Source organism: Xiphophorus couchianus, chromosome 21, assembly GCF_001444195.1.
Source record: "Xiphophorus couchianus chromosome 21, X_couchianus-1.0, whole genome shotgun sequence".
Taxonomy (NCBI): domain Eukaryota; kingdom Metazoa; phylum Chordata; class Actinopteri; order Cyprinodontiformes; family Poeciliidae; genus Xiphophorus; species Xiphophorus couchianus.
In genome coordinates this window covers 18,183,999-18,203,282 of record NC_040248.1, presented here as the reverse complement: position 1 = coordinate 18,203,282, position 19,284 = coordinate 18,183,999, and the positions used below count along the sequence as shown (strand labels likewise).

General features: G+C 38.6%; 1 protein-coding gene across 1 annotated transcript in view; it reads right to left on the bottom strand.

The window, feature by feature from the left end:
* Window positions 1-837: 837 nt before the first annotated feature.
* olfm3a (olfactomedin 3a) overlaps window positions 838-19,284 on the bottom strand; it is a 36,026-nt gene continuing 17,579 nt past the window's right edge. Inside the window, exons 2-6 of the mRNA XM_028005835.1 lie at window positions 9,902-10,045; window positions 8,470-8,625; window positions 5,343-5,562; window positions 3,521-3,627; window positions 838-2,505 (exon numbers count right to left, since the gene is read on the bottom strand). Coding sequence (XP_027861636.1) covers window positions 1,828-2,505; window positions 3,521-3,627; window positions 5,343-5,562; window positions 8,470-8,625; window positions 9,902-10,045 — 1,305 coding nt within the window. The 3' untranslated portion in view covers window positions 838-1,827. The remainder of the gene's footprint in view (window positions 2,506-3,520; window positions 3,628-5,342; window positions 5,563-8,469; window positions 8,626-9,901; window positions 10,046-19,284) is intronic.

Here is a 19,284-nt window from a genome sequence, read left to right as displayed (position 1 = left end):
GGTTGTGCTCAGTATTCATAGCTGAGCCCAATCCTCTGTGTATTATGAATACTGTATGTCCAGGCTGGCTCTGTATGCAATCTAGCAAGAGCACAGGCAACAGGTTTCATGATTGGAATAAACTAAAATAAAACCACATTTCCATGAAAGTCGGCATGCTGCGTAGAAGGTAAACACGAACAGAAAGAGGACATTTGCATACAGGTTTGACAAAAGAAAAAAAATTTCCTCATTTTTTTATGGGATACAGGGAAGATTCTTCAAAAATGATGGAACAGGGACAAGAAAACAAACATCCGGAAGCTGTGGAAACTAGATTTCTAAGCCAAATGTTTTCTAAGACACTACAACAGTTTGATGATTGTTTTGCTTTTAGTTTGTAAAAAAACAGGTACAATTTCCGGGTTGTACACATTTGTAAAATGCGTGAAAATGTAAAAAAAGAAAAAAGTACCACTATTTTTATGTGATACAAAAGAGCTTGTGTATCATCTTTTTTTTTTTTTTTTTTTACAAATGTTTCCATTTTCGCTTAATTTTTGTTGAATATTTAATAACCTGGCATTGATCGTTTTCTTGCGGTTGAGTTTTATTTTTGGGGGACAGGAATCGATCCACATCATGACACGGTAATAAATACTGATCTACGTTCCTCATTCATAAATGTCTTCAGGTATTATGACCATTACAAAACTTTTTTTTTTTTGGTAAAGCCAATTCTTTTGAAAAAGTAGGAAAAACTTTTTCCTACTTTTTCAAAAATCTAAATCCATTTTGATTTTGATTACCTAAATCAAAATCTTGGTTTTGATGTAAAATCGGATTTAGTGAGAAGCCAAAGAAATAAAATTTCTTTTCTTCTTTAGCTTTCTAGCAGTAACCAACCTGACGAAGTTAAGTAAAAAGTAAATGGTTCATGATTTTATTCACCCAAACCAAAAGTTTTGTTTTATATAATTACATATAACCATGATGCCGGCTCCAACATATTTCACTATGGTTGTGGTGCGTAGTATTTTCCTTTATGCCAAACTTACCTCATGTTGTTAAGGAAATTCAAAAATATTTGACTCCCATAATTGAAGAAATATTGTTTCTTCTTCAATTTTGCTGTCATACTTTATATAAAAATACTGCAAACATTATCAGCTAGTTTCCCTTTTTTGATTTTATTATCTCTTCATCAGATCAGATTTTCTTTTTAGCATTTAAAAATATTTTCATGAAATGTACAATATTCACTTTTAATGAAAATGCGCAGACATTCTTCAGTGGTTTTGTTTATAAAAAAAAATACAAACATTCTTTCACAGAGACGTTGTGTCGTTCATAATTTACAGGGTCAATCCCTGACGAAAGCTCAACCGCGTTTTCTCATTTACATTGTGGCGAATAGCCGGCACAGGTTGCTTTCAAATATTAAATACAACTTTCAATAGACTTTAAATATACAAACAAAGCAAACACTGGAAAGCAAAAAATAAAATAAATAAATAAAAATCTAATTTGCAACAAAAACAACTAGGTTTTTAGCAAAGTACAGTGGACAAGTTTATGACATTCATGCAAAAGATTCGAGTTTTTGGCTGGAAAACTCAACACTCTGCAAATAAGGCATACCAAACTAATCAGCAGCAATGAAAAGTGATATAAAAAAATGCTTTTTATATTTTATTGTAAAGTCACTGGTGTCCATGCTCAAGAATACAGAGCGAGAAATTCCAAAAGGTTCAAGTAGAGATAGCAAAGTTCAATTCTGATGAAAGGAAACAGTTCATTGGCTGGTCCTGGTATCACAAACAGTGGCTCTTCTTCGTTGGTTCACATTTAGGAGTCGTCTTCAGTTTTTATGACATGAAACAAGGTAACATTAAAGATCACTTGGTGTCCGTTGTTCCAGGCGTACAGCGCCCGCTCTTTGGCGTTATAGTCAAGCATGGAGATGTGAAAGTACTGATTGTGGAAAGGGATGTCTATGTATTCGTAGCTGGACGTCTTGGTGGAGTACGCGTAGTAAACCTTCGCTCCCGACAGGTGGGAGTTGGTGATATAAAGCGTCCCGCAGATCATGAACGATTCGCCCGCGTTCCGCTTGGAGTATTCCGTATTCCACGTCTTCAGCACCTGCAGGGTGTCGGGGTCTATCTGTGAGATGACAACGTTGCCGGCGTTCTGATTGGTGGCGTACACGGCCCACATTCCCAGTTCGTCGGCCATGACGTCGATGTCGGAGTACCCTCCCCAGGTGTACGGGTACATGTTGTGGAAGCCAGCGAACTCCAGGGCTCTTTGGGCGAGAACGGTGCCCGTCTCGAAGTTGTACTTGACGATTATGTTGCTCTGGTACTTGTTGTAGTAAAGCGAGCCGTTGTAGACGATGTGGTTGGTTCCCTCCCATTTAAACGGGAGGCTGTAGGTTTGAGAAACCACTCCCGACACAAAGTCGTCTATCGTCTTGTACTCGCGCACAATCTTGCTGTTGGTATAACTGTCCATATACCAAACCTATGTCAGAGAGGACAGAGGAATTAGTTAGAGTCGCACCTGATTCTGCGGTGACTGGCTACATTATTCCACTCTCTCAAATTCTTTCACGGTAACACCGCAAAGTTTTTATTTTACGAGGTTTTATGTGATCGACCAACTTTAAGAAGTGGATAATAATAAATTGGAAGGAAAATAGTTTGTGGTTTTCAGCTCTCTTTACTGTAATACCTCAAAATAGACTCAGTGTCGCACATGTGGTGGAAGACTCTACTTCTCTCATATCATCTACACAAGAAAAATGTATTGAAGTTTCTTTGCATATCCCAACATTCAGGGCATAAACTGCAGCATGCATTTGTATTCGGCCCAATTTACTCGCATTTCTCTAAATAAAATCCAGTGCAACCAAACGCTTCAGAATGTCACTTTAAATATAGTTTTTCTGTGAAGGCCTCTGAGAAAATTTCAAGGGTAAAAAAAACTAACAAAATTGTCAGCATGTATCAATGTCTTAATGTTTACAAAACTTATTTGTTTCCTGGAGGGTTACTGAACAAACAGCATCATGAAAACCAAGCGACACACCAGAGGTGTTATTGGTAAATGTTCATTAGTTAGAAAAGTAGCTACCAGGACTACTGGTAGCTATATGCATACCAATCTTTTGGGGATATTATTGTTATAAAAAAATTTCCATCAATATTTTTTTTTTGTGTGTGTTGGACTAACACATAAAATTTGAAGGATATACATTAACATTCATGGTGGTTCTGTGACAAAATGTGAAAAAGTCTACATCTACACATTTGCAACCCACTGTATGACATCATCAGCTGTCATCATTGGTAACTCTCTATATGATTATATCAAAAAATTACAGAATAAAATAGAAAATGGTCCAACCAGAATCACTGCTTTACTCTCTTACTGTTAAAAATCTAAATCTACTCCACAAGCGTTCTCCTCTCAGTACCTGCTCTGATCTTTGAAAAAAAAACAAACAAACAACAAACCCAATCTTATCATGACTCACCCTGTTGTTTCGGGTTGTTGCAAGCGGATCCGTCATCCAAGCCCCAAACCGGGTTCCAGATGTCTTTATCGTAACAGGTCCAGTGATTTTCATTAATTTCCCGCATGCTGTTGATACAGAAAAGCAGCACTAAGATGTTCTGGGGGCGGTTTCAGTCTCTAACTAGATTCCTCAAGCCAATTTCATGCCTGCGTCGCCAGGGAGCGTGGCCCCTGTGCATACTAAGATAGCACCGACAGCCGCATACTTTATTTAACTCAAAGCTTAATTGTCCGACTGTTGTTTGAATCTAAAAGTTACTCTGCGTTCATGGGGTTTTCACAGTTTTTTATCGCAGCCGCGGCGGGCCTTAGTTCAAAACCAAAACTCTACGGCTGTACAAAAACAACTGTCTCTTAAATAAAACGGTGGTTTTCCCCCTTTTGCCTCCTTCTAAGCAGAAGAAAACAGAGCCTTAAAAGCTCAGGGTTAGTTAGTGATTCAGACCCCGAACTTCTGACTAATTCATAGCATCACAAACTTCGCTGGAAAAGCGGGGCTGCAGTCGAAGAAGATTAACACCACAAGCTGCTTCGTTTTCTGCTCATTAGAAGGCGATAAGGGAGGACATGTTACTCCTAATTGCCTCCTTCAAGAGATCGTGGAAGATTTTGCTGTTAAAAGCCATCAATCCAAAACAAGCCGACACGAGGACGAACCGGATTGGCCTCGTTGTGTCGCACTGGAGTGAAAGTGACGGAGCTAACCATCAACCACTTGGGATTTCTTTGAAAGGAAGACAATGCTTCCCATGCTTCAATGCAGCGACTGACTGGACATAACCTGGCAACAAATGCAAAAATCTTATCAACTGTACCTGCAGAATGGAGGTGCAGAAAAAAATTTGATTCGCAAGTCAGAGTGCTTGGAATTCTGAATTGATTCAAAATGCCCCAAAAATTGATTTTAAAATGCATTTAAGCTGTATGTCTTTGATGCTCCTATTTGTGCCACAATTATTCAAATGTATTTTGAATAATTCTTTGATCTATTTTTGTATATAAGAAAAAGCCAGGCGGCTAAGCTAACGTAATACTGGTAACTTAAGTTGCAGAGTTTGACGCAGAAACATATTTCATAAATATAAACGAATGCAATGTGATTGAGGGCGCCACCTTACAGAACTGGTTTAAATAAATGTTCTGTATGTTTACAATGTCTTTTCCTCTCAGTTACGATTTAAACAGAATCTCCACACCGTTTGACTGGAAAAATAGGTTTCTGAATCAAAAATTGTTTCAGGATTGAATCGTGACCCTAAAAATCGGAATTGCTGACAGATTTGCATCTCTGTCGCTGTAGAATGGCACTTCAGTGCAGTCAGCGCACAAGACTCCACTGTTGTAGAGAAATCACACTGAAACTTGTTTAAACTTTGCTACAGAAGACTTGCATTAGTCAATGAAGTACTGGGGAATAGGTAAGGAATATTTTCATCCCAAAAATCCTATGCCACGGTGAAGTTTCTAGGTGGGTATGAAGCTGTAGACAATACTTTTTACTCATGTATCCCCTATGGTTATTTTTCTATATGCTACCCGGCAGCATAAAAAACAAGGAAGGAGAAAGTATGGATCTGGCAACTTCTGGCTGCGTGTAATATTTCTTCTGCTGGTGTTATTCATTTTCCTGAGCAACGCCAGGACAGTTTTCTTTCATTTTTTAATAAGACTTCAGAATAACGCTGAGCTCATGCACGTTTCACAATATATCAGCTTCCTTGAGACATGATTAAAATTCTGACTTAATCCAGTGGGGAGCGGCGTACACAAACAGCACTCACTTAGCTTGCCCATGCAGCTGCGCAGCCTGGTGTCCAGTCGCAGGACCCGCTGGTACAGTTCGTCGTAGTCGTAGGCCCCGATCTCTTCCTGGATGCCCGTCAGCACCACCGACAGGTTCCTGATCTCCTCCTTGAACTGGGAGATGAGCGCGGCGTCCATCTTATACTGCTCCAGCACGGGGATCAACGGCTTCAGCTCGTCCATCTTGTCCTTAAGCTCCTGAAGTGGGGGATGGAAAGGGGACAGTGGCGGTGGCGGCGGCGAAATGATGGGACACGGCATGATGATGAGAGAGGCGGGAGAGGCAGTCAGGAGGGAGACAAGGTGCTGTTTGACGGGACCAAAAACTACTACGAGATGTGATGAATGTGTGAAGCCAGAACAGCGTGGCTATTTGCTGGGAGGAGGGGGGGAAAAAAAAAACGTCTGCTGCTACAGTGACTCGAAAGTTTACAGCTAACATCTTTCACAAATGCAAAGTTACAAAGTTTCACAGTTTCGAAGTCGGCCTTCTATCACCTGAAGAGCGTTTCCAGGTTTAAAGGACTGAAGTCACAGCTAGATCTAGAAAAACTCATCCATGTGTTTATCATTAGTCGCATTGATTTCTGCAACAGCGTCTTCACGGGCCCGCCTAAGAACAACAACCAAAAAAATTCAGGCAGCTGATTAGGCCAACTGATCAAAAACGCTGCTGCTCGCGTTCTGACTAAAACCAGGAAGATAGAGCACGTCCCCCCAGTTCTACAGTCCTTACACTGGCTCCCTGTAGCTCAGAGAATAGACTTCAAAATACTTTATGAGTTTATAAATCACTGAACGGCTTAGCACCACAATACATTAAAGATCTACTGTTGTCATAGCAACCTTCCAGACCCCTCAGGTCCTCTGGTTCTGGTTCTGCTCTGCATCCCTAGAACCAGAACCAAACATGGAGAAGCAGCATTCAGCTTCTATGCACCACAAATCTGGAACAAATTTCCAGGAAACAGCAAAACTGCTGAAACACTGAGGTCCTTTAAATCTAGACTGAAAACCCACAGAGCTGCCTTTATATTCAGAATTTTAATGATGGCACTTGACAAATGCAATGTCTGTTACTGGATTTAACAATTGTTGATTGTATGAAGTTTATGGTGTTTTCAATGATGTAAGGCCCATTGAACTGCATCTCCATACTGGTAAATACCAGAGGACTAAGTTGGAGAACCAACACTGAGTTCATAGATGATTTGCAAAAGATGTATTTTTAAAACCTATTGAAAAGAACCACTAAAACTCAAAGGACTGCGGGAAATAAAAAGAAGAAGAAAAACTCAGCACAGAACAATGGTAAAAAAGGACTGCGGCAGAGCTGGGAGAACAATGACCGGGAGACCGAGGCAGAAATGGGCAGTGACATCAGCACTAATAAAACAATGGCATGGCGAGTCCGGCATTGATAAAGCAAAGCAGTAAACGGAACAAAACAAAAACCGGGGTTCTGCAACCTGCGGCGTCAGAGTTTCGTTTGATTCTTTAGACTCTCCACGGTGCCTCTTAACAACTTTGAGCAGTAATGTTGTAAAACTGTTCCGATATCTAAGGCGAAGGATAATTTCCCCCCCCCCCCCCAAGGCTAGTGTAGATTCTGCAGCTCAAGGCAAAATCTATTTGGGAGTAGTAAGAAAAATGTCTTTCTGCATTGTAAATGTTGCAAACGTCTGATGTTGAACAAGAGATATTTCCCAGACATTACCTAGAAACAAACTCCAAACTATTTTTTACTTTTTTTCCTGTTACTTCCAATGAATAAAAAAAGGAAAGCCTAAATATCACAAGGGTCAAGAATGGTTCTGAAATCCAACATTTTGTGACAAAAATATGACACCTGACATTACCTTTTGTTGATTGTGTCATAATTCGTTTTCACAAAATTACAGGGAAAGAAAACCATTAACAACAAAAACGTCTATTGATGTCTTCAGCAATTTCTTCTGGCTTTTACATCAGGGTTTAACATCGAAGCATCTCCTTCAACAGAAGAGTTGAATGTTTGCTCAATGTGACTTTTCACACATTGAGCAAAAAAAATGTTTTGTTTTTATTTTCCCCAAATAACATGACACAAAAGCAATCTTTTACTATTTCATACATCAGCATTTGTTGTCCAGGGTAATCTACAGACCAGAGCTACAGCATTACATCATACTGTATATTATAAGTATTGCAACTTAAATATACTGATGTCTTATCTTCTTTCATGGGTTTTACCACCATCACTTTTGGAGGCCCCAGAATAAGTTCAACCTTTAAAAGCTAACTGGTCGTTAGCCAGTTAGCTCAATGGAAGGGTAGTGAGTTGCTACATTTACTCAGCTATATTTTCTTCTGTAAAATTTAGAGAAAAATAAACTTATAGAAGTAGTTTTATAGCACCACGATTTTTACTTCGACATAAACAATGTCATTATGAAGTAACTTTTACTTTAGTACACTTTCTGCCTATTCTAGTGCAAGCAAGTTTAACCAAAGATGCACCAGGCACAGAAATACTAAGTACTTTTTTTTATGTCATATATGATATATACAGTAATTTTATAACAACTGAAGTTAACATAGTCACTTGATTATGCTATAAAACTGCACTATACGCCTAAAAAACAGACGATGCTGCCCCTTTAATATGGTTCAACATTGGGGCTTTGTATTGGCAATGGCTCATCTTGACTGATTTTGGGTCAAAATTGGACACAAAAAATTCTAAGCAGAAAATCCTGAGGCCAAGGACTTCAAAGTGCTTTAAATTCAATGTAAAAATTGGGTAGAGTCTCTCTTCTGGAGTGCGGCGGTGGAACAGGCCTGAAGCACAACTGAAGTCGGGAGAGGCCTTAGTCCTTCATGTGGCCGCGACAGGTTCGCGTCCCAGGCCTGATGACCTTTGCCGTATGTCTTTCTTTCTCTCACAACACACTGACAACTGTCAAATGAAGGCCACGAGAGCCAACAAAACTCGTCTATCCTACTTAAAGTGGAAAAAAGGGTCTAAAACGAGATCTGAATGAAATACAATCAACCCAGGCAACTAAATGAAGTAAACCCAGGGGTTTAAACGAACCTCTGTGATAACAGAGTGCTTTGGAGTACCTGAAAATTCTTGGCCATGATGGATTTCCTGTCATCTTCAACCTGCCTGAACTTGGTCCTCAGGCCTTTCATTTGGTTCTCCATCTTTATGACATATTGGAAATCCCTCTGCGTGCGCAGGTTCAGCACTTCAATGGACTGAGACATGTTCTGCACCTTAAACGAAAAAGGTCAAGGTTAGCAACGACCCGAGACGGTCTCTGTTCGCAGACTGAGCTAATGGCATGTAATCAATACATTGTACAAATGACAGCAAACTACTGTCTTTACACTGTAAAAAAGTTTCTAATTTATGGTAAAATTCATATTCATATGGTAAAATTCTGGCAACCACAGCTGCCAGTATTTTACCGTAATTAAGAGACTTTTCTTTTTTACAGTATAGTTAGTATATATTTTCTTAATATATATATATATTCCTGCAAGATCAATTTTAATATTTACACTCAATCAGTGTTATTCTCCATAACATAACTGTCATTATATTGTGATGTCAGGCCTGTGGAAAATGACCGCCACAGTCAGTATGCAGCCAAAATAAAGCTATATGGATAGTGTGCTTACATAATACACGGATATTATATTTCAAATAATTTTTTAATTGAGGCATTCATGAGAATGTATTTAGTTGTTTGGAGGATTTTTCATATGCTAGGGATTATTATAGGGTTCTAAAATGTTCTAAAAGTATTGGAACTAGCCAGTTTTCCATTACCTTTTTCTATTTCTTTATGTGTAGGTGTGCAGGTTTTCCACGCGTTGGCTTGTTGTGTGTGGGAGGTGGTGATTAATGGACATGGGGTCATGGCGGGTCTAGCTTTTGGACGTTTGTCACCACACACGGAACAGTAGAGAGGGCTGTGTTTACTCTATGAATCACATTTCAGGTACAGGGGAAAGGATCAAAGACAGCAACCTGAGAAATGATGCACAGTCTCCACAAGCTGTTTTATTCAGTTCTACTATCTGTGCCCGATTACCACGTTTATTAGCGTCAGGTCCAAACAGCTGTGTCACCGTAGATGTAAGCGAGATTACGTTTTTATATTTTATAATGGTGCTGAAAAAGATTTTTTCGTTTCTGCTAAAGCAACTCAAGAGTGCTTTTCTTTAATTGTTCTTCTAAATCACAAATAGCCCTAAATGTTTGTAATGCACGTAACACTTGGTAGTAAAGAACAACTTCTTTTTTTTAAATTTCCATGTGTTTGACATCATTGGAAAGCCTAGACTAAATAACTCAAAATCTCCAAGTAGACATCTTCATGGCTTTGGCGTGGCCATGGAAATGGAAAAAAGTTGTTCTAAATGTGCGCAATATACTGCAACAAATAAGGCCGCTAACAAACAAAAGGTTGCAGGGATTTCAGGTATGTGTGCTTGTTCGGGGCGCACTGGGGGAGGTCAACATCCCTTTTGTCACCGTGCTTACCTTTTCCAGCAGCTGTCGAAGCTGTCTGCTTTTGGCATCTCTGGAGCACAGGCTCTGTTCCGGCGCCACCACGGTGCAGATGCAGCGGCCGTCAGCATCCTGGGCTGAGCTGTACACCTGCCAGCCCTCCTTAGGGCCGATAGTCTGCAGGTGAAAACAAACACAGCAACACTCAGAAACCATTTTAGGAGTAGCTGAAATTATACGATGCGCTACATTTAAATACACAAAAAATAAAAATGAATTCTATCACTCAAATTCAATAATTGTTTTTTTTTATTGAAAGGTTTGTCTTTTTCAGTGAAACACGAACACGCAATTATTATTTCTGTTAATTAAGATGATCTCCTTCCAGCCAATGGAAAAAAAAAAATACATTTGACATAAGGATACTCCATCAGACCAATTAAAAAATAATTCTAATATGGTAATTTGGGTTTGGATTTAAAGAAAACTTTGTAAAATACCTGCTTCAAAGTTGTGATTTTTCAAAATGTATTTTTAATCCAAGAGCCGAGCCTCGTCAAAACTCATTTGGTTGAGTAACACACTGAATGAAAGGACTCTACAAATTAATTATGACATTTTAGATGGGTTGATCTGATTCAGCCTATAAAATGTATTTAATTAGATCATCACAGATCGTACTTCAAAAAGGCCAAATGAAAATGGGAAAAAAAGCTATCTGTTTTTCTATTTTCAATTTTCATTTGGAGTTTTTTTTTTAAAGAGTCAGAGGCCCAATTTCAAGCTCAACACAGACAAAGCCACTGCCTTCCACAATAATTAACTCTCGCTACAGTCCTCGGAAAATGCCAATCTGATGAAGATACGGCCCTAAAGACTCAGAGGGTCTACGATGCAGTGACTCAATAAACACATCTCCTGTTTTCCGAATTTTATTCATAAAATCGATTATTTTCTCTCCGTTTCTACCAAATGCATTCCTCATAAAACACATATAGGTTACAGCATGACATAATGTTAAAGATTATGCACAGGCACTCGACTTCTCAGATCAGCATTCTTTTTTTTAAATATGATGTTTAGAAATAAGTGTCTCTGTCTTTAAAAGCTACGTAACGGTCATTGACCTTATCATCCAAACTGTGTCATTGCTGTTACTGAATCCTGCAGTATAATTTTTAAAGAAGAAGCTACCCAAGGTCGGACCTACGCTGAGATGTTAAAGTTTTCTGGCTGAGCGTCCTGCTGCGGGGAGCAGATGTGGACACTAATGCTGGAATTAAACAGCAGGACTTTAATTACATCGTTCCAGCACAATTTAAATTCAAGCAGTAAATTCTTCCAGTTTCCTGGACCAACGAAGAAGCTGCAACAGCCTCGTTCCAGCAGAGGAACTAAGCGGCAGGATCAAGCCAATCATGCAAATATGATTGTATTCCCTTTAAAGACACGTCACGCTGTTACCGTTGAGTTTTAATTGTGTCAGGCCAACTGTGGTATGTCAAGAGTAGCTGTTTAGAAATGTCATTTTTAGACATTCATCTAATAACCCATATTTAACCCTGTTGCAATTTTTTTTGTCTCTAAAGCTATAATGTAGCAAACAGAGCAAGCTTAAAGGGGAAGCATTATGTAAAGTTGCCTTTTCTGCGCTTTAAATTACATTATAATATTATTTGCTCATCAAAAACATACCTGGACTGTTGCTATGATACTTTCATGCATGTTTGAGAAATCCCTTAATCTCCCATGGTAACCATTCAACTGGGACCTGCTCTGTGAGCTTCCCCTCCACCACTCTGCTCCTTCAGACTAGCCAGCAGCAATTAGCAAACACCTAGTAGAACTGTGAGGTACTTCTCAGTGCAACGCTGGTAAAAACGTTGTCAGAGTGTTAACAGAGGAGCGATGCTGTGATGACTTTCTGAAGGTGGAGTTACAGAAGGAGCATAAGCTTCTTAAAGAGACAGAGGCCCAAATTCAAGGTGTTAAATTCCAAAGACAAATTTCTTTTAAGTCCTATTTGATATGTATTAGATTTTTATAACTAAAGATTACATAGTTACTTTGATTGTGATATAAAACGGCACTATGTAGTAGTGGCAGTATTATGTATCAAGTAAATTATGCCGCCCTTCTAAAATTAAGCTAAAGTTAAAAAGTGCACAAATGTTCATGTCTGCAACTTCCTACAAGTCTGATCAAGTAGTATTAGATTCTTGAGACATCTCATGCCTAATCAGGACCTCATGCTTAATTTGAGTTGCTAAGCTAGCGAATAGTTAGACTACTACTACAAGACCTATGGCAGACTTTTGCTGCTCTTGATGTGAAAGTTCACGCTTGCAGAATCAGAAAGACTGTACAAGTTTAACTCTTATGTGAGGTATGCCAAGAGAAAATTCAATCTATAAAAAAAAAGATGAATGCCAGACGGAAATTTGCTAAAGAGAACGTGGACAAAGACCAGGATGTATGGAATGTTGCTATTTAGATAGACGATTCTCAAATTTAATTGTTAGGAAATCAATATCCGATGATGTGTTTATCTGTAGCTAAATACAGAATACAGGAAGCATGGAGGTGGAAGGGTCATGGTTTGGGGATTCTTTGTTGTAGCAGAACTTAGCTAGTTCACCATCATAAAATTCTCTATGATTTTCACTGTTTTTCAGAAACAAATATGGCATTATCTGAACCAAATTAAAACCTGCAGCAGAGCTGGGCCTAGCAACATAACAAGAACCCAAAAAACCCAGTAAATCCACCAAGGATGGAAATAATGGACAGTCAAATCAAAAACCCAAATCCTGATCTCACTCAAACACTTTGTGGTGACATCAAACTCATACATGCATGATTCCAATGAAACAAGCTGTTTAGAGTAAGTTGAGACATTGATGTTAGCATTACTTTTTAAAAGTTCTGAACATCTACTTGGGCGCTCTAATTTTTAATTTTTTTTTTTCTAGCAATCCTGTACTTCCCCTCAGGGAAAATTTGTTTTGGACTCGTTCCTGCTTCAGCTGATGCCAGTTTACTAATTTCACATCACAGTTGAGCTGTCACAACACAAGCTTCTGGGCTGGTTTTAAGACAGGAAGAGGAAGTTTCTAAATGCTTAAAAATCTTAATCTGTCCGCTCTCTAAAGAGAGAAACAGTGTTTTCTCAGACGTGTACAACACGTATCGACTCGGTAAATAGATGAGCTTTTCTAATACCAAAATAATGGCAAGCTTTTTCGAACAATCATTGGATTCAAGTCCAAACTTTGACAGGGCCAGTTCCGAGTCTTTCACTTTGAACCTACAGTGGCTGCATAACATCAAATTCAATTGAGTTTAAGATCAACCGGTGACTGATCATTCTCCTTCAGGATTTTCTAGAGAGATTGATGGTTGCCATTACAACAAGTCCTCAATATCCTAAAGAATCTTACCCTCAGATTACAGCACTAACCCTCCTGTTTGACAATATTGAGATATCTTGAGGGTTGCCGTGATGTTTTTAAGATGGAGATTTGTGTCCTATTTGGTCAGCAGTGTCAAGGCAAGAAAAACACCAATGTGCTTTACCTTGAATCTCTCCTACGGATGCTATTTTTCTTAAACACTGACCTCGGCTGAGGTAAGCCAGGCCTTTAATCATTGTGTTGTTTTTTTTTTACTCTACTTCCTGTTCTCAGACACACTCTATCCAAGTGTTTACTTCATTCAACAGCTCTGACAGGAATCAAGCCTGGATCTGCCAGGTACATTTGAACTCAAAATTGGTTAATGAAAGTTCATCCAGGATTTAACAGGGATACGGTAACATACATATATAGCTAATCTTAAAATGTATTTTTTGATTACCATGAAACATTTAAGTGAGATCTTTTTCATATTATTATTATTTGACTTTTTTTATATACAAGTTGTCTCATTGAAATCCAATATCTCATTCAAAAGAGACAAACACGGCAACAATACAATTAAAAAAAATTCAATTATATAAGCTAATAAAATATGTTTTCTAAGGAGACTTCTCATTTAGTCTCTAAGTGCAACTGTTGTTAGAGAAGATGATTTTTTTTTCCTAAAAAAAATAAGTTATGTTTGTGAGACAGAGGTAATTTATATAGTAATTTCCTAATAGAAAGAGATGCAGTAGAAAGAGATAATGGGTAAATTATTGAATGAACGATTCTGTAGGTAAACAGCTGCTGAAATAAACAAAGAAAGTAGGACAATGCTGACAAAGAGTTGCAGAGAAGCACACAGTCAGCAAACATTAGTGAGCTGCAGAATGAATTGGATGGGATCCGGCAAATGCTGAAAAGAAAAAGTAGGCCAGGAAAACCTCTCCTTGACTTTTTACCTAAGCCACTTTAAATATTCACGACGCAAAAAAACGAGACGCTGCTATCACAAAAAAACAAACCTGATGCGTTTCTGACTGAGCCAAGCTTCCTCGTTTTTCACGGTGTGGCACGTCGTCGGCCAACTTACAGTACGCAACGGAGGAGGCAGCACCTAGTTTGTCAGCATTTTCGATCTCGGCATGTTAAAGGGAAGAGGATCAGGCTTTCAGGGCTACAACAGCTTCACAGAGCTCCAAGCCAAAGACTTGGTCATTAATCATCCTTACAAAACAGCATCGAGCAGCTCAAAAACCCCCCCTAAACCCAACCCAGCCAAACACCCCATCATCTGCCCAGCAGAGTCGTGCTCTCTGCAAAGCCGTCACACACGCACGCCGACCTGCTTGAGCGGTCAAACACGATGCCCAGACCCAGATATAAACAGTTGCCAAGATGGATTCGCATTTCCTCTGTTTTTGCCTGCTGTTCTCCACCAGCCTCTCCTCCTCTTCTTCTTCCCTCCCTTTGTTAGCCGTAGTCTGACTGACAGAGCTTGTTTTGCAGGCGGGTGTACAGCAGAGAATATCTTTTGCTGTGGCACCACATTCTGACAGTGATCAATACATCTAGTGTCAAAAGTGGGGGGGAAAACACTACATATTTCCAGATTTATGCTACTAAAAATTTAGTAGCATTTTCTGGGTTCATTTTGCTTAAAGAAAGTAAGCTGTCTAAAAATTATGCACACTGCTTAAGCCACACCTTCCCTCATTTTACAGATATACCTACTGTGCTTAAATACATTAGGTATTCAAGATTACCCAGCTTGGAGTTAGAAAATACGCCTACAAATGAGAATATGGTGAAATATTTAGAGCCCAATAATACACAATTACAGTACAGCAAAAAAAAGGTCAATTGTCTACACTGCAAATACACTAAATCTTACCAAGTATTTGTGTCTAGTTTCTAATGGAAATATGTTATTAAACTTGAAATAAGACATAACTAACTTATAAGTAATTCTTCCGCTAGATGTAGGAGCTTGTTTTAAGTCAATAATTTCTTAATATTGATCTAAAAGTACTTGTTCCATTAGCAGGTTACTTCACTTATCACAAGATAAACTTCCTATGTCTTGAGTGAAATAATCTGTCAGTGGAACTACAACTTTTTCATCAATATTAAGGAATTATTGACTTAAAACAAGCTCCTTCATCTTGCTGAAAATATACTTGCAAGCTAGTTTTGTCTTATTTCAAGTGTAATAAGATATTTCCACTAGATACTAGACAAAAATACCAGGTAGGATTTTGTGTTTTTGTAGCGTAAACAAGGAGAAAAAAAAATGCTTGCATGAATTCTGCAGCTCTCATATGCTGCATGTGTGCGCCACAGTTGAAAACATTGAAGTAGCTTTGACTGGAATATCACCGCTACTACCCAATTCTGTGCTTACACTGTCTGCACTCATAAAAATTCTCTACCTCAGGATTCCTGATGCTCGAAACTGCAACAGACACCAACGGCTTAATCTGCATTTTGATCCACACAGCAAGTACTTAGAAATAAACAAAGACATTAAATCAAAAACAACATATTTTATGCCCATGCAGTACAACACTCTGAATTCAACACTATTGATCCCAGTATACACGTACTATTAAGAATTTGAGGATATTAAATGCGACAAAAATACTTCAAAAACGTAGCAAGAATTTCAGCAATGTCATCATAAGACACACCTTTCACTATGCATATTTATTTCTATGTAAATATTTGTTATATTCTGGCTTAACTTAGCTAACAAATGTCGTCCTCTTTAGGATAAAATTCAACAGTGTTTTTATGTTAATTGTTCAGTTGTTGGAAACTGAAAGGCCAGACGTGCAGTTCCTTGAAAAATTCAGAAAACAATCTTTTTTCTCAAATCTTTTTCTACATTTCCTCAGTGGCTTTGCCCATTTGGCATGGCTACAGACTGAAGACTGCTCCCATCTGACTCTGAGCAGAATAAAGCGGCTATAGAAAATGAGTGGCTGGATAGATGTCAGGGAGATGAATAAATACCAAAGCAACACAAATACCAGTCAAAAAAGCACAAACATATTTTAATTAATTCATTTTAGCATAATCTTTTTTTCATTTTTATTTATGCATTTGACTTTTACCAGTCAAACATGTAACAAGTAGTTTTAGCCAAACATACAGTAATACAACAGTGAACAAAACAGTTATAAGGAAATGATATATTTACATTATTTGAGGGACTAGGAAAAGCACAATATAATCTAATTCCATCCCTTTTCTATATTAAAAACATAATAATTGTTCTCATTTCTGTTTAGCCTAACCTATCAGAGGCTTTTATTCTGATCCAATAAAATATTTAAGTAAAATAAAGGATTATGTCTACATATTAAACATACATACACATATGGAATCGTCAAAACGTCCTATTATACACATAAGCAGCACAAATTATGTATGCATTCTCATGTACGTGTGTAAATCCAATGAAAAACTTCTACAGACCTAATAGACATTGTTTTTTCTAATATAGCATCCATGCATTTTATGAGTCTCTCATAAAAATTATCTGACTATAATTACAAATGTCCAATGCCTCGTTTCTTTTATTGTTACACACATGACCGGTTTTTATTCCTTCCCTCAATAATGTTGAACTCTGTTAATTTCCTCTTAAATCCCTTATGCTTCACTGACATGCAGAAGGACATTCCCATTACGGAAAACTACGACCGTCTCTCAACTGGCTAAAAAGTGGGAATAAAATGATTGGCTGTCGCAACTAACACTTCAATTGGCTATGGTTTTGTGTTTACAATAATTTACTCAAACAGGACTGAGAAAGCTAAAAAAAAAAAAAAAAGAAAGCAACACAATGAAGGAAACATATCATTAAAACCGCTGGAGAGCATAGAAAAGAAAATAAGCTGTATATAGAATTATGATCCTATTTCCAACATGTTGTTATAAGGAAATAACAGAAACGTGTGGGGGGAGTAATCACCGGTTACTCTGAATTCTAAACAACAACATTATCGAGACGGGATTAAAAATCAAAATTTCGCAGATGATTGAGACTTTCACCGTTACTGCATGTAGGAGATGGAGAGAGCTGCAGGTCACTATGCAACCTAAAACCAAACTGATTGGAGGAGCAAATGAGGTCCAAAGTCAGCTTAGTCAGCCCATAATACATCAGTTCTGTCAACACAGCAGTGAAACTCAAGAACAACTTCCTTTTCCCTTCAGTTTTGACTTTTTGAACGTGATGTCACACACTCCAGGAAGCGGCCCACTTTGTCATGATTGTCGTCAAAACAGCCTGCGTGTGCATCAAAGTGTAAATTCTGCAGGTGCTAACTAGTGACTAAATTCAGTGTTCAAGCCACAAAACCTCTGGAACCTGCTGGACATGGACCCATGGGTACTGGTCCACACTGCATGTTATTAAACTATATAAACAACAGCAAGGCTGTTCCAAAAGAAAATCAGGCCTATCATGCCAAAACACAATAATCAGCACATTAGCCACCAGCAGAAATGGAACAATGCCAGACTAATTAGTAAATCTGGAAACCTAAAAAATGACTTGTCTTGTTTTTGTATTACTCTCGAGTCAACCGTAGTCCATTATTATGAAAAACTGACATAATTACCTCACAGTGGGGAAAAAATAACCTTTGTGAAATGATAAATAGTTTAAACCAGTATCCTCAAAGTTTGATGGCCAGGGACAGAAAATCCTTCACTCTGCAGGCACCTCCACAATGACGGCGATGAGAAAAATTTGTCCTCACATGGCCTAGTATCCAGACAGGTACCTATCCTCATACAAGTAAAGGATAGATACCTCACAGGTGTTGCATATTCTCATTTTGAAGCATTCTTTCCATTTGGCACTAGGTTAATAAAGTGCGACTGAGGAAGAGAAAGAAAGAAAGAAAGAGGCATTACAAGTTATTAGGTCAATGAAGCTGGTGGTGACGAGCGTTCTTCTTTTGAGGAGTGACTGGTGAAAGCAATACCTTCCAGACCCTCTTGGACACAGGAACAGGCAGATCTTAATGGACTACCTCAAAAGAGTAATTGGACCAGAACTTTAGACCATCGATAACCAAAACAGAAGCTGCAAAGGTATGCCACCTGAAGGTAGATAAGGAGCATCAATAAGAGCTTCGTAGATTGGTAAAACTACTAAGAACTAGTGAGACGCCTGCTGAGTTCTTGACCACTGGAGGAGGCGTATTGCCTGTACAACTCACCATGACGGGAACAAGAGCTGAAACTGAATTGAAATGTTTGCGCTATGATGGCAGCAGTAGTGACCAGGACTGTCCAACTGGAGAAAATAGGTCCAAAACTGTGGTGTTGTTTACCACAGTGGTTGCGACTGAGGTGAGGTTTGTCTACTTGTAGGCTGAGTAATCTCTAAACGGGTCCAGAGATCCATCTTCAAGAATAATCTGGTAGAGGGAGCACTTTCTTCGCTAAAAAGCAAGTCATGAAGCAGAGAATGACCGCCCCTACTTCTCCTTCCCTTTCTCCTCGCATCATTACGTATATTTTTCTCTATACCAGCAAAAGCATAAAAGAAAAAAAAAAAGTAGTGACCTTACCCACTATGTCTATTGTCTGGCTAGGTAGAAAAGAAAAAGAACAAGGGGACAGAAAGTCCAACCTGACAAAGGGCAACAGAGCAGAAATCCTCACAAGGGAAACCCAGAAAACTGGACAACAGGTGAGAACAACGTGAGCTACAGGTAAGCAAAATGCATTTTTAAGGAGGATATGCCGATGAAAGGAAAGTAGCAGTGAGGATAAGCACTTAAAGCTTGATGACCCTAAGGTGTTTTGGGGCAAAGGAAATCCCTGTTAAAATTCCAGTTTTTGGTGGATTACATTCAAATTCAATAAATGTGTTATGAAAGGCAATGAAAGAAGAGAAGAATCAAATTGCAGAACTCGGGAATCAAAAACACAAGATCAGAACATAAATTCAAGCAGAACTCCTTGGTTGAATAAATCCTTGTCGTTTACTTACAA